Genomic DNA, 12,853 nt, shown 5'->3' with positions numbered 1-12,853 from the left:
GCAGCTTTTATGGATTTGATGAACCGAGTGTTCAGGCCTTACTTGGATTCGTTCGTGATAGTCTTCATTGATGATATTTTGATCTATTCCCGCAGCTGGGAGGAGCACGAGCAGCATCTTAGAGTGGTTCTTCAGACTCTGAGAGATAGTCAGTTGTATGCCAAGTTTTCGAAGTGTGAGTTCTGGTTAAGTTCAGTTGCATTCTTGGGTCATGTTGTATCAGTAGAGGGTATTCAGGTTTATCTGAAGAAGATTGAGGCAGTCAAGAACCGGCCTAGACCAGCATCAACTACAGAGATTTGGAGTTTCTTGGGGTTGGTAGGCTATTATCGTCGGTTTGTTGAGGGGTTTTCGTCTATTGCAGCCCCGATGACCAGGTTGACCTAGAATGGTGCCTAGTTCAGGTGGTTGGATGAATGTGAGGAAAGCTTTCAGAAGCTCAAGACAGCTTTGAGTACGACACCGGTGTTGGTTTTGCCCACAAGTTTAGGGCCATATACATTTTATTGTGATGCATCTATTGGACTTGGTGCAATGTTGATGCGGGATGGCAAGGTCATTGCTTATGCTTCGCGTCAGTTGAAGATTCGTGAGAAGAACTATCTGGTCCATGATTTGGAGTTAGCAGCCATTGTTCACGCGTTAAATATTTAGAGGCATTATCTGTATGGCGTGGCATGTGAGGTGTTCACAGATCACAAGAGTCTACATTATTTGTTCAAGCAGAAGGAGCTAAATTTGAGGCAGAGAAGGTGGTTGGAGCTGTTAAAGGACTATGATATCTCCATCTTATATCATCCGGGAAAGGCCAATGTGGTGGCCGATGCTTTGAGTAGGAAGTCAGCCAGTATGGGTAGTCTTGCTTATATTCCGGTCGGTGAAAGACCGCTTGCTTTGGATGTTCAGGCTTTGGCCAATCAGTTCGTGAGGTTGGATGTTTCAGAGCCCAGCCGCATGTTAGCTTGCACAGTCACTCGTTCTTCTTTATTGGAGCGTATTCGAGACCGGCAGTATGATGATCCCCATTTATGTGTCCTTAAAGACACGGTGGAACATGGAGGTTCCAAGCAGGTTACCTTAGGAGATAATGGAGTTCTGAGATTGCAGGGTCGAGTTTGTATGACCAATGTGGATGGACTTCGAGAGTTGATTTTAGAGGAGGCCCATAGTTCCCGGTACTCTATTCATTCGGGCGCCACTAAGATGTATCAAGATTTTCGACAGCATTATTGGTGGAGGAGAATGAAGAAGGATATCGTTGCATATGTGGCTCGATGTTTGAATTGACAGCAGGTTAAGTACGAGCATCAGATGACTGGTGGTCTGTTCCAGAAGATTGAGATTCCTGAGTGGAAGTGGGAGCGTGTCACTATGGACTTCATTGTTGGAGTCCCACAGACTCAAAGGAAGTTCGATGCAGTATGGGTCATCATTCATAAGCTGACCAAGTCAGCACATTTCATTCCTATGGCAATCTCCTATTCTTCCGAGAGGTTAGCTGAGATCTATATCCGAGAGATTGTTCGTCTTCATGGTGTGCCTGTGTCTATCATTTCGGACCAAGGTACGCATTTTACCTCACATTTCTAGAGAGCAGTTCAGCAAGAGTTGGGGACACGGGTTGAGTTGAGCACATCATTTTATCCTCAGACGGATGGGCAGTCCGAGCGGACCATTCAGATTTTGGAGGATATGCTCCGAGCTTGTGTCATTGACTTTGGAGGCTTGTGGGATCAGTTTTTGCCTTTAGTGGAGTTTGCTTACAATAACAGCTACCAGTCGAGTATCCAGATGGCTCCTTATGAGTCTTTGTATGGTAGGAGGTGTCGGTCGCCGGTTGGATGGTTTGAGCCGGGAGAGGCTCGGTTGTTGGGTACGGATCTAGTACAGGATGCCTGGGACAAGGTCAGGATTATTCAGGATAGGCTCCGTACAGCTCAGTCCATGCAAAAGAGTTATGCCGACCGTAAGGTTCGTGATCTGGCATTCATGGTCGGTGAATGGGTATTGCTTCGAGTGTCGCCTATGAAGGGCGTGATGAGATTTGGGAAGAAGGGCAAGCTTAGCCCTAGGTTCATTGACCCGTTTGAGATTCTTGATCGAGTGGGAGAGGTGGCTTACAGAATTGCGTTGCCATCGAGCTTATCAGCCGTGCATCCAGTGTTTCATATGTCCATGCTCGGAAGTATCACGGTGATCCATCTCACGTGTTAGATTTCAGCACTGTCTAGTTGGACAAGGACTTGTCTTACGAGGAGGAGCCGGTAACTATTCTAGACCGGCAGGTTTGTTAGTTGAGATCGAAGAGTTTTCCTTCTGTTCATATTCAGTGGAGAGGTTATCCTGCTGAGGCATCGACCTGGGAGTCCGAGTCCGATATGCGGAGCCGTTATCCCCATCTTTTCCCCGACTCATATACTTCCTTCTTCTGTCCATTTGAGGGCGAACGGTTTTTTTAGAGGTGGAGAATGTGATGACCCAAAAGGTCATCACTTGTTTAAAAATAAATTCTGTGTTCCAAGGCCTTAAAAATCTCTTTCTACATCACCTCAATTTGCATGCGCAGTCCGGGCGCATAGCCGGAAAGCCAATATGTGAAAATCTGTGAAAAATGATGAATTTTGACCTATTTAAGTTGACTTTGATCAACATTTTGGGTAAACGGATCCGGATCCGTGATTTGATGGTCCCGGAGGGTCCGTGGAAAAATATGGGAGTTGGGCATATGCCCGGAATCGAATTTCGAGGTCCCAAGCCCGAGAAATAAATTTTTAAAGAAAATTATTTTCTGGAATATTTATGAGTTTTTGGAAATGAAATGTGTTTAAAACTTGATGATATCGGGCCCGTATTTTGGTTCTGGAGCCCGTTACATGTCTTATATGTGGTTTAAGATGAGTATGTGAAATTTGGTAAGAAACGGAAGTCGTTTGAGGTGATTCGGACCCGTAGTTGTGAAAATTGATACTTTGAAAGTTTTGAGATTTTTCTTAGATTTCTATGCTAAATTCATTGTTTAAGAGGTTATTTTGGCGATTTGATCGCACAGATAAGTTCATATGATGTTTTTGAGTTAGTATGCATGTTTGGTTTGGAGCCCCGAGGGCTCGGGTGAGTTTCAGATAGGTTTCAGAAACTTTTAAACTTGGAAAAAAATTGCAGGTTTTCAGTTTCTGGTGTGTTGTTCTTTGCGTTCGCAGAAGGACTCTCGCAAACGCGAAGTGTAAGTCAGGCTGAAGGAAACTTCCTTCTACGCAAATGCGAGACACAGGACGCGAACGCGAAGATTTGGGGGTGTTTCCCTTCGCGAACGCGTGCTTGCTATCGCGAACGCGAAGGCTTTTGGGCCTGGGCAGGGGGAGAGGATTTTACTCTACGCGAACGCGAAGGCTCCGGGGGCTGAAGCTCCGCGAATGCGAGCCTTGTATCACGAACGCGATGGTTAATTGGGCCTGACGCATCGCGAACGCGATGAAGGCCTGCTCAGTGATTTTTAAACAGTAACAGAACATACGAGATTTAACAAAAATTTCATAACTTCTTCTTCCAAACTGCAAATTGGGCGATTTTTGAAAGAGAACTTCACCACAAATCCATAGGTATGTAATCTTAGACTCATTTTCTTCAATTTCCATTAACACCCATTAGATATCTAGGTCTAAATCATGTTCTTAAGGGTAGAAAATTAGGGATTTGGGTAGAGTTAGGGCTTTTTGTATAACTGGGATCTAGACCTCGTTTTGGGGTTGGATTTTGGAACTAATTACATATTCGGGCTCGTGGGTGAATGGGTGATCGGGTTTTGGTCCGAACCTCATGTTTTGACCATGCGAGCCCGAGGTCGATTTTTGACTTTTTGGGAAGGATGATAGGAAATCTATAATTAAGCATTGGAATTGGATTGTTTAGCGTTTATTGATGTTATTAAGTCGATTATGTCAAGATACAATTGATTTAGAGCCAAATTCAAAAGAAAAAGCGGTGTTTGAGGCTTGAGTTGGCTGTGAAAGTTCGAGGTAAGTGTTTGGTCTAACCTTAGCTTGAGGGATTAGGATTCATGTCTTATTTGCTACGTGTTGATTGTTGAGTACGACGTATAGGCATGGTGACGAGTATCTATACGTCGGTGTTAAGCATGCCCGTGAGTCTTGTATTGTACTTGTTATGACTCCATTGTGGTTTATTGCGCTTCATATGAGGATTATCATTATTGTTCCCTTGCTGGGATGTTATCATCATTATTATTCCTTTGCCGGGATGTTATTGTCATATTATTGTTCCCTTGCCGGGATATTTGTTTTGATATTATTGTTCCCTTGCCGGGATGTTGTTATATTGCTATTGTTCCCTTGCCGGGAGTTTTTTATGATTGGTGTTGACAAATGAAATGGGAGCGGGTTGCACGCCTGCAACGGTAATATATGAAATGGGAGTGGGTTGCACTCCTACAACGGTAATATATGAAATAGGAGCGGGTTGCACACCTGCAACAGTAATATATGAAATAGGAGTGGGTTGCACGCCTACAATGATAGTATATGAAATGGGAGCAGGTTGCACGCCTGCAATGATATCATATGAAATGGGATCGGGTTGCACATCTGCACCGGTATTACATGTGTACCTGTTCTTCTATTTCCTTATCTTTGTTGGTAATTGATTTATGGCATTCCTTATATTTCTCTACCATCGTTCTGTTGTTACCTGTTCTGTTGTTATCTGTTACTCCTCGAAGCATGTTTCCCCCGCCCAACTTTAGTTTTAATTATCTACTTCTATTACCGTTGTATATGATTTAATTGCACAGGTTTATTTGGTAGTCTGGTCTTAGCCTCGTCACTACTTCGCCGAGGTTAAGCTAGGCACTTACCAGCACATGAGGTCAGTTGTGCTAATACTACACTCTACACTGTGTGCAGATACTGATACCGGAGCATTTAGACCGCAATGAGGGTGCTGTCTTCAGTCCACACAGAAGACCCGAGGTAGTCCTACAGGCGTCCGCGGGCCTTGGTCTCTCCTCCTATCTTTTCTCTTGCTGTTTTTATTTATTCAGAGACAGACTTTTGTATTTCATTCAGACCTTGTTTGTAGTATTCTTAGACTGTCTGTGAAGCTGTGACTCTAGTTCTGGGTAGTCCTATTTAAACACTTGTAGTGGATATACTCAGTAGTTTTATTGTTTTTCTTCCACTTGTCATAAATTCCGCTATCTTTAAATTATTGCTCATAATTGTTAAAAGATTAAAATGGGGAAAAGGTAAATTTATCAAGCAGTCAGCTTGCCTAGCTCACTTTAGTAGGCGCCATCATGACTTCCGAGGGCGGGAAATCTGGGTCGTGACACAATTAAAAGGTGCTCAAACTAATTGAAACTGGTCAACTAGAACAACTTATAATTTAAGTTGATATCAACACGAGTACACAATAGTTTCAAATTATTCTCTTTTCCCTTACCCTTCCCCGACCCCCTTGTTTAATGGAATTTTTTTTTGAAAAAAGAAAATTAAACAAGTTAATTATAGATTAGATTCGAGTACTGAATTGCAGCAATATCATAATATGTTCGTTCTTTCCTTTACTTAATGACAACAAAGTAAGAAAAAAATTACAGAAGATAAGCAAGATATGGAAGATCAGTTTTTACCTTGAAATCCCGAGGACAGTTAGCCTCTTCATACGCTTTGTGAGCTCTTGATTCTGGAATTTTTAGGCCACCTAGTGGGCTCCGAGGATCATCTTCCCCTATAAGTTTTGGAGATGTAGATTTATCTTAGACAGTAAGAAGAGAGAAGCACATGTATTTTGACAATATAATTGATGGGTAATAAATGTGACAAAATTCTTTTTTTGTTATTTAAGATATATAGATTATTGTACCGTTTAAAATCAAGAACGGGCGTGGTGCAATAATTGGAACTGTGTATGGTGAATCAAATTGAGAGGAAAAACCTGGGGCAATCCTGTCCCAGACCTGGTGAGATACACTATTAAACATCAGATAGTTCCATGAAATATAACATTCGAGAAGCTTGCAAGAGTTTACCAAAATGTACGATATTCAACTTATAAACAAAATTGACAAGAAGCATCACAATATGATGTTTTAGACTATAAACTCAGTCTTCTCCGCATAACTCTTTAGACTAAAACTTTTACTAACCAATAGAGTGCGTCAAGTCTTTAGATAGTCTTCTCCCACAATGGTAGTTTAGTAATTCAAGAAAAGGTTGATTATATATGATTGTCCTTCTAGCATAACCTTGGGGGACATGGTGGGGAGAGAAGTGAAGATGGAAAACTGCAGACTCTAACAAGGCATGAAAGATGGATCATGACATATTCTTGGATGGACCTACAAAGATTTCTATAGATATTTGGAAAGATTAACGTCCAAACCCATAAGAGTATGCTGGTTTTCTGCTCTAATCACTACAAATTAACGAGCATTTCATCTCAACATTAGTCTAAGGCAAGAGGCCTCTAATGCAAAGCGTTGATTATATATCAACTGAAGCAAACATCATTCAATCTTGGGACTTGAAAGCAAGAATGAATTGAAGGAATCTCTAAATTGTGGTCAACTGGGTCTCACTCAATTCTCTGTAACAATGATCAAGGAAAGCAATGATGAATCTAAGGGGATTTCTAATAGTGGTCAAATGGGGTTCACTCAAATCTCTGTCACATTGAGAAATAAATGATTGTGATCTCTGACTAATTTTTGGTTAGAATATCCACAGTAATGTATGTTTTTGATTCTTCGGTCGAAACAAGGGAAATGTCGATTCAGTTCTCCATTGGTATGCAACTCTCTGAGCTGGAAGATCATTTTGAGATCTTCGTAGCTCATATCACTGGAGGAAACTTTGCACAGGGTTCTATTATTATTAAGGGTGGCTCCGCAATTTCTCATGGGCACAGGCATCTCAACACTAAAGTTGGTGATAATAGTAATCAAATAATTGATAAACCTTTTATATCTTACAAATCATCAAATCCAGAATAGTCCGAACTATATGGCAGATCTCACTTTTTTTTCTGCCTAATCTAGAGATGATTAGTTACCCGATGTTGCTTCTTGTTTTAGCAGATTCAATGATTATTTCTTCTTTCTCTTACAGAATCTGCTACTAAAATAGTTATGAATATTTATAATGTTGTCAGAAAGTGTTGGCCCAAGTAAATGTTAGTTTTGAAGACTGACAAAGGAACTCAGACATGAACCAACTCCATCCTAGTGGAACACAGATATGGATAGACTTAAGCATGTGAGATGCACGTGAAAGATATAAACTTAACTTGAAAGAAGTAATATCTCCTGATCATGATCGAAAAGATTGAATAATGGATAAGGAGAAGGACTCCTTACTCAATGAGAACACGGTTTAAGAGAAGGATGGAGTTAGAGGTTGAGATCAACTAGAACTCTTCCACCAAGGAAGAGTAGCATCAAAATTCTAGTCAATCTCTATTTACTAACTCTATAAATATCAGTGTTGTTCTCTTTTACAGGTAACACACATAATCAGAAGTTAAACGTGAATTAAGAGTAAAATAGCAAGACAATTTTGCAAGCAATTTGTGTGTGATTTAAGCGTGCAAGCCTGAAGCTACATGAACTAGATAGAAGAACCAGTTCCAAGTGTCTGTCTTTTATTCTAGTTTAATTGTAGTAAGTATTTTTATATTGTACCTTTCAGCTTTATCTAGAAGCAATTGTATTAGGTACTCAGAGTTTTCAAGTTAGAGTTAACTTGAAGTTGTCGCAACAGTTGAGGCTGTGTCCTACAACAGGATTATATTTAGTCCTAGGTTTACAAAAGAGTTTTTGTAAATGCAGTTTTTGGATCAGTGATTTTAGTGGAGAGTTTGGGAAAATTCTACTGGAAAGTAGGTCGTGATTTTTCACCTTTTGAGTCAGGTATTTTCCAAGTAAAATCTTTGTGTTCTTTAATTTTTGTATTTATTATTCCACAACAGTAGTAGTTGGAACACATAGAAGAACCAAGTCCTTCTGTAATCAGGTTAAGAGAAAAATTGGACACCACACAAATCACCCCCCCCATCTTGTGTGGTATTGAAGTGTAAAACATCAATTAGTATCAGCAGGTTATCCTTGAAGAAGGCTAACACCTTAGGAACAGATCAAGATGAGTGCACCACCTGAAAACTAGGAAGGACAATCCACTGCTAGGCCTCCACTCTTCAATGGCCAGTACTACTCTTGGTTAAAAAACAAGATGAGAGATCATATCATTAGAGAGGATTATGAACTATGGGACATTGTTACTGATGGTCCCTTGGCTACCATGAAGAAGAATGCTGAAGGAGTGAATGTGCCAAAGACTAGAGCTGACTGCAATGCTGAGGACTTGAAAAAGTGGGAAAAGAATGCTAAGGCCAAGAAATGGCTTGTGTGTGGACTTGGTCCAGATGAGTACATCAAAATTCAAAGCTGTACTACTGCTAAAGAAATTTGGGACACTTTGCAAGTGGCTCACGAAGGAACTCCTTATGTGAAGAGATTAAGAGGAATACTGTTGTACTCTCAATATGAGAATTTCACCATGAAGGAAGGAGAAACCATCCAAGAGATGTATACAAGGTTCACAACACTAAGAAATGAAATTAAGTCTCTTGGAAGGATTATCCTTGAAGAAGACAAGGTTGAGAAAATTTTGACAAGGGTTTTGCCAGTTACTTGGGAAAGCAAAATCACCGCTATTCAGGAATCAAAGAATATTGCCACACTCAAGTTGGACGAGTTAATTGGAAATCTCACTGCCTATAAACTTAGAAGGAAAACCATGAAGATGGATGCACCCAAGAAGGAAAGAAGCCTGGCTCTCAGAATCGCTGAAGGTGAAGATCTAGAGGAGGATGAAATGGCTATGATCACGAGGGATTTCAAGAAGTATATAATGAGAGGAAAGGGTTCTTCAAGAGGTGCAACCTACAATAAACCAAGGGTCCCTGAAAAACAGACCAACAAAGGCTATTACAAATGTGGCGAGACTGACCACATGATCAAAAACAATCCTCAGTGGGAAATTGAATGGAATAAGGAAAGGGCTGAACGAAGAAACAGGAAGAAGGAACATGTTCATCCCTAGAAGAACAAAGGATCAACAAAGGCTATGGTTGGTGCTTGGGGAGAAAGCTCAGATGAGGAGTCAGAAGATGAAGATGGAGATGAACAAGTATGTCCATTGGAGAATCTGATGAGGAATCAGAGGTAAGTGTGATTCATCTCAAAGACAAGATTAAATTTTTTTCTAAAGAAAGTCTATCCGAGTTACTGCTAGATTTCATTGATGATCTGAGGTCATAAATAATGAAAAGGAACAGCTATCTAAGGAATGTGTAATCTTGAAATCTAAGTGCAAAAATCTGGAACTCAGGACTAGTGAAAGTGATAGTAAAAATGTTGAGTTGTAGAACCAGGTTCTTGAACTTGACACCACTATGTTAGAGCTTGGATTTGAAAATTTAAAACTGAAATTAGGAACAAGTAAAAAAAAAGCTGATCATATACATCTCACCTTAAAAGAAAATCTAGGAAAAATAAAGGATGAGTTGTACAAAAAGGATGAGCAAATAAGAGTCCTAAAAGAAGATCTAAGTAAGGTTAAGCATGAACTAGAATGAACTTATAAATGGAGTAAGTCCTCTGATGTACTATCATGGCTACAAGAACACCATAGTAGCAATAAGAGAGGACTTGGCTATAGGACTCCTGCACCTAAATGGGATCCCAAAAGCAAGTACATCACACTTTCTGAGATCAAAATCTGCATACACTGTGGTAAGATTGGTTGCTACAAAAGTGAATGTAATGCAAAAGAAAAGGCTAGTCAAAAGAACAAAACTTTTGTTCAAGGGAAAAATAGGCTGCCAGGATGGCTAAAAAGAATTTAATTTACCCTTTTGCTTATAGAAAGGGACCCAAACAAGTTTGAGTTCCTAAAACTAACCCCTAATTTCCTTTTGCAGGTCCAAGTGAAGGGGAGCAACCAAATATAGTACATGGATAGTGTCTTCTCAAAGCATATGACTTGAAGCAAGAGCCAGTTCCTTTCACTTGAGGACCTAAAAGGAGGTAATGTCTCCTTTGGAAATGGTAAGAAATGTGAGATCATTGGGGTTGGAAAGGTAGGTAAGACAGACTCACATTCCATTGGGAATGTCTACTTGATAGATGACTTGAAATATAGCCTAATCAGTGTGTCACAACTATGTGACAGAGGTAACTTGGTAGCATTCACCTCTACCAAATATTTTGTGATAAATCTTACCAAACTAATGAGATTGTTTTGCAGAAAAAAGAGTAAATAATATATACATTGTAGATCTGCCCACTCTTTCAGAAAATGAACTCACTTGCTTAAGTGTATTGGCAATGATCCCCTCTATTGGCACAAAAGACTTGGACATGCAAGTCTAAGTCAACTCAACAAACTAGTCTCCAAGGACCCGGTAATAGGGCTGCCTAACATCAAGTTTAAGGAAGACAAAGTTTGTGAGTCTTGTGCAAGGGGGAAGCATGTAAGATCCTCTTTTAAATGCAAGAAAGTGGTAAGTACAACCAGGTCGATAGAACTGGTTCATATAGATCTCTGTGGTCCAATGAGAACATTAAGAAGAGGTGATAAAAAATATGTGATGGTGCTTATTGATGATTACTCTAGGTTTACTTGGACATTATTTTTAACATCTAAGGATGAAGTATTTGACATGTTTACTTCTTTTGTTAGAAAAACTCAGAAACAACTAGGTAATCAACTTGCATCAATTAGGTCTGATCATGTAATTGAATTTGAAAATGCTAAGTTTGCTGAATTTTGTGATGAGCATGGCATAGATCATAATTTTTCTGCTCCTAGGACTCCACAACAAAATGGAGTAGTTGAAAGAAAGAATAGGACACTTTAAGATATGACTAGAACTATGCTTCTTTCCAGTAAACTGTCCCATAGCTTCTGGGCAGAAGCTATAAACACTGCTTGTTACATCATTAATAGGTGTATGACTAGACCTCTTGTAGAGAAGACTCCATATGAGTTACTTAAAGGGAGAAAACCAAATATATCCCATCTTAGGGCATTTGGATGCAAGTATTTTGTGCACAACAATGGAAAAGACTCCCTAGGTAAGTTTGATCCCAGAAGTGATGAGGGAGTATTCTTGGGATATTCTTCACATAGCAAATCTTATAAAGTGTACAACAAAAGAACTATGTGTGTAGAAAAAAGTGCACATGTAATTTTTGATGAAACTAACATCCTTTCTGAGAGACAGGAACACGAAGATGAAGCTATTGGGCTGGTAAAAGGTTTAAATGAAGTCACAGCCCAAGCTGAAGCTGCACCAGAAGAAGGAACAGGTGATGGAACAGGTTCTTCCATCCAGGGCAACCTGGCAGGGGGAACTGAACAAAGAATAACTGAATCTAACTCACAAATGGAACCTGTCCATGAGTCTGTTTCTCAGCAACAGAACATGGGAGAAACATCAAACAAAAACTAGTTGGTTGTGAAACCTTACAAGTATCAAATTTCTCATCCCATTGAAAACATAATTACTGATCCAACTTCTGGAATTAAAACTAGATCTCAATTAAAGAATCTGTGTGCTTTTGATGCTTTCCTATATCTTATTGAACCTAAAAATGTTACTGAGACTTTGCAGGATACAAACTAGGTAAATGCAATGCAGGATGACCTCAATCAGTTTGAAAGGAGTCAAGTTTGGCATATGGTTCCAAGACCCCAGGACAGATTAGTAATTGGCACTAAATGGGTCTTCAGATAGAAACTTGATGAAGATGGCACTATTACAAGGAACAAATAAAGGTTGGTGGTTCAAGGTTATAGCCAAGAGAAAATCATAGACTATGATGAGATCTTTGCTCCAGTTGTAAAGTTGAAAGCAATAAGACTCCTCATAACTGCATACATGGAATTTATTCTTCACCAGATGGACATTAAGAGTGCCTTCCTAAATGGATACTTAAAGGAAGAAGTGTTTGTCAAACAATCTCCAGGGTTTGAAAGCAAGGAGTGTTCGGATCATGTATACAAACTAGTCAAGGCACTCTATGGACTCAAACAGGCTCCTAGGGCATGGTATGAATGACTGTCCAAATTCCTGCTTGAACATGGCTACAAGAGAGGTAAAATTGATAGCACTCTATTCTTGAGGGAAAAAGGTAAGGATCTTCTTGTATACAAATATATGTTGATGACATAATTTTTAGGGCAACCACTAAAAAACTAAGTAAGAAATTTGCTAAACTTATAGGGAGTGAATTTGAAATAAATATGATGGGTGAGCTTAATTTCTTCTTAGGCTTACAAATTCAATAAAACTCAAATGGAACCATGATCCATCAATAGAAATATGCAAAAGAGTTGATTAAGAAGTTTAAAATGGAAGAATCAAAGGAAATAGACACTCCTATTGCAACAGCCACAAAATTGGACATAGATGAACCTGGTTCATCTGTTGATCAGAAGTTGTATAGGGGTATTATTGGTTCACTTTTGTATTTTACTGCTAGCAGACCTGATATTGTTTTTAGTGTAGGGATTTGTGCTCGATTTCAAGCAAATCCAAAAGAATCCCACTTGACTGCTGTTAAGAGAATATTGAGATACTTGAAGGGCACTACTAGCCTTTGACTTTGGTATCCAAAAGGTAGTAACTTTAACCTAGTGGGATATGATGATGATGATGAATATGCAGGTTTCCTTATGGATAGGAAGAGCACCTCAGGTATGACACACTTCTTTGGTTCATGTCTAGTGTCATAGGCTACTAAAAAGCAAAATTCAGTAGCCTTACCTACTGC

The 12,853-nt window shown here is 39.7% G+C and overlaps 1 protein-coding gene across 1 annotated transcript in view; it reads right to left on the bottom strand.

Moving 5' to 3' along the window:
- The window catches only part of LOC104240482 (uncharacterized), a 51,497-nt gene that overhangs the window by 30,165 nt on the left and 8,479 nt on the right, over positions 1-12,853 (bottom strand). The window contains exons 7-8 of the mRNA XM_070154683.1: positions 5,881-5,974; positions 5,648-5,745 (exon numbers count right to left, since the gene is read on the bottom strand). Of these exons, the coding sequence (XP_070010784.1) occupies positions 5,648-5,745; positions 5,881-5,974 (192 nt within the window). The remainder of the gene's footprint in view (positions 1-5,647; positions 5,746-5,880; positions 5,975-12,853) is intronic.

The sequence above is a fragment of the Nicotiana sylvestris genome, chromosome 8, assembly GCF_000393655.2.
Source record: "Nicotiana sylvestris chromosome 8, ASM39365v2, whole genome shotgun sequence".
Taxonomy (NCBI): domain Eukaryota; kingdom Viridiplantae; phylum Streptophyta; class Magnoliopsida; order Solanales; family Solanaceae; genus Nicotiana; species Nicotiana sylvestris.
This window is presented reverse-complemented; position numbering and strand designations above follow the sequence as displayed.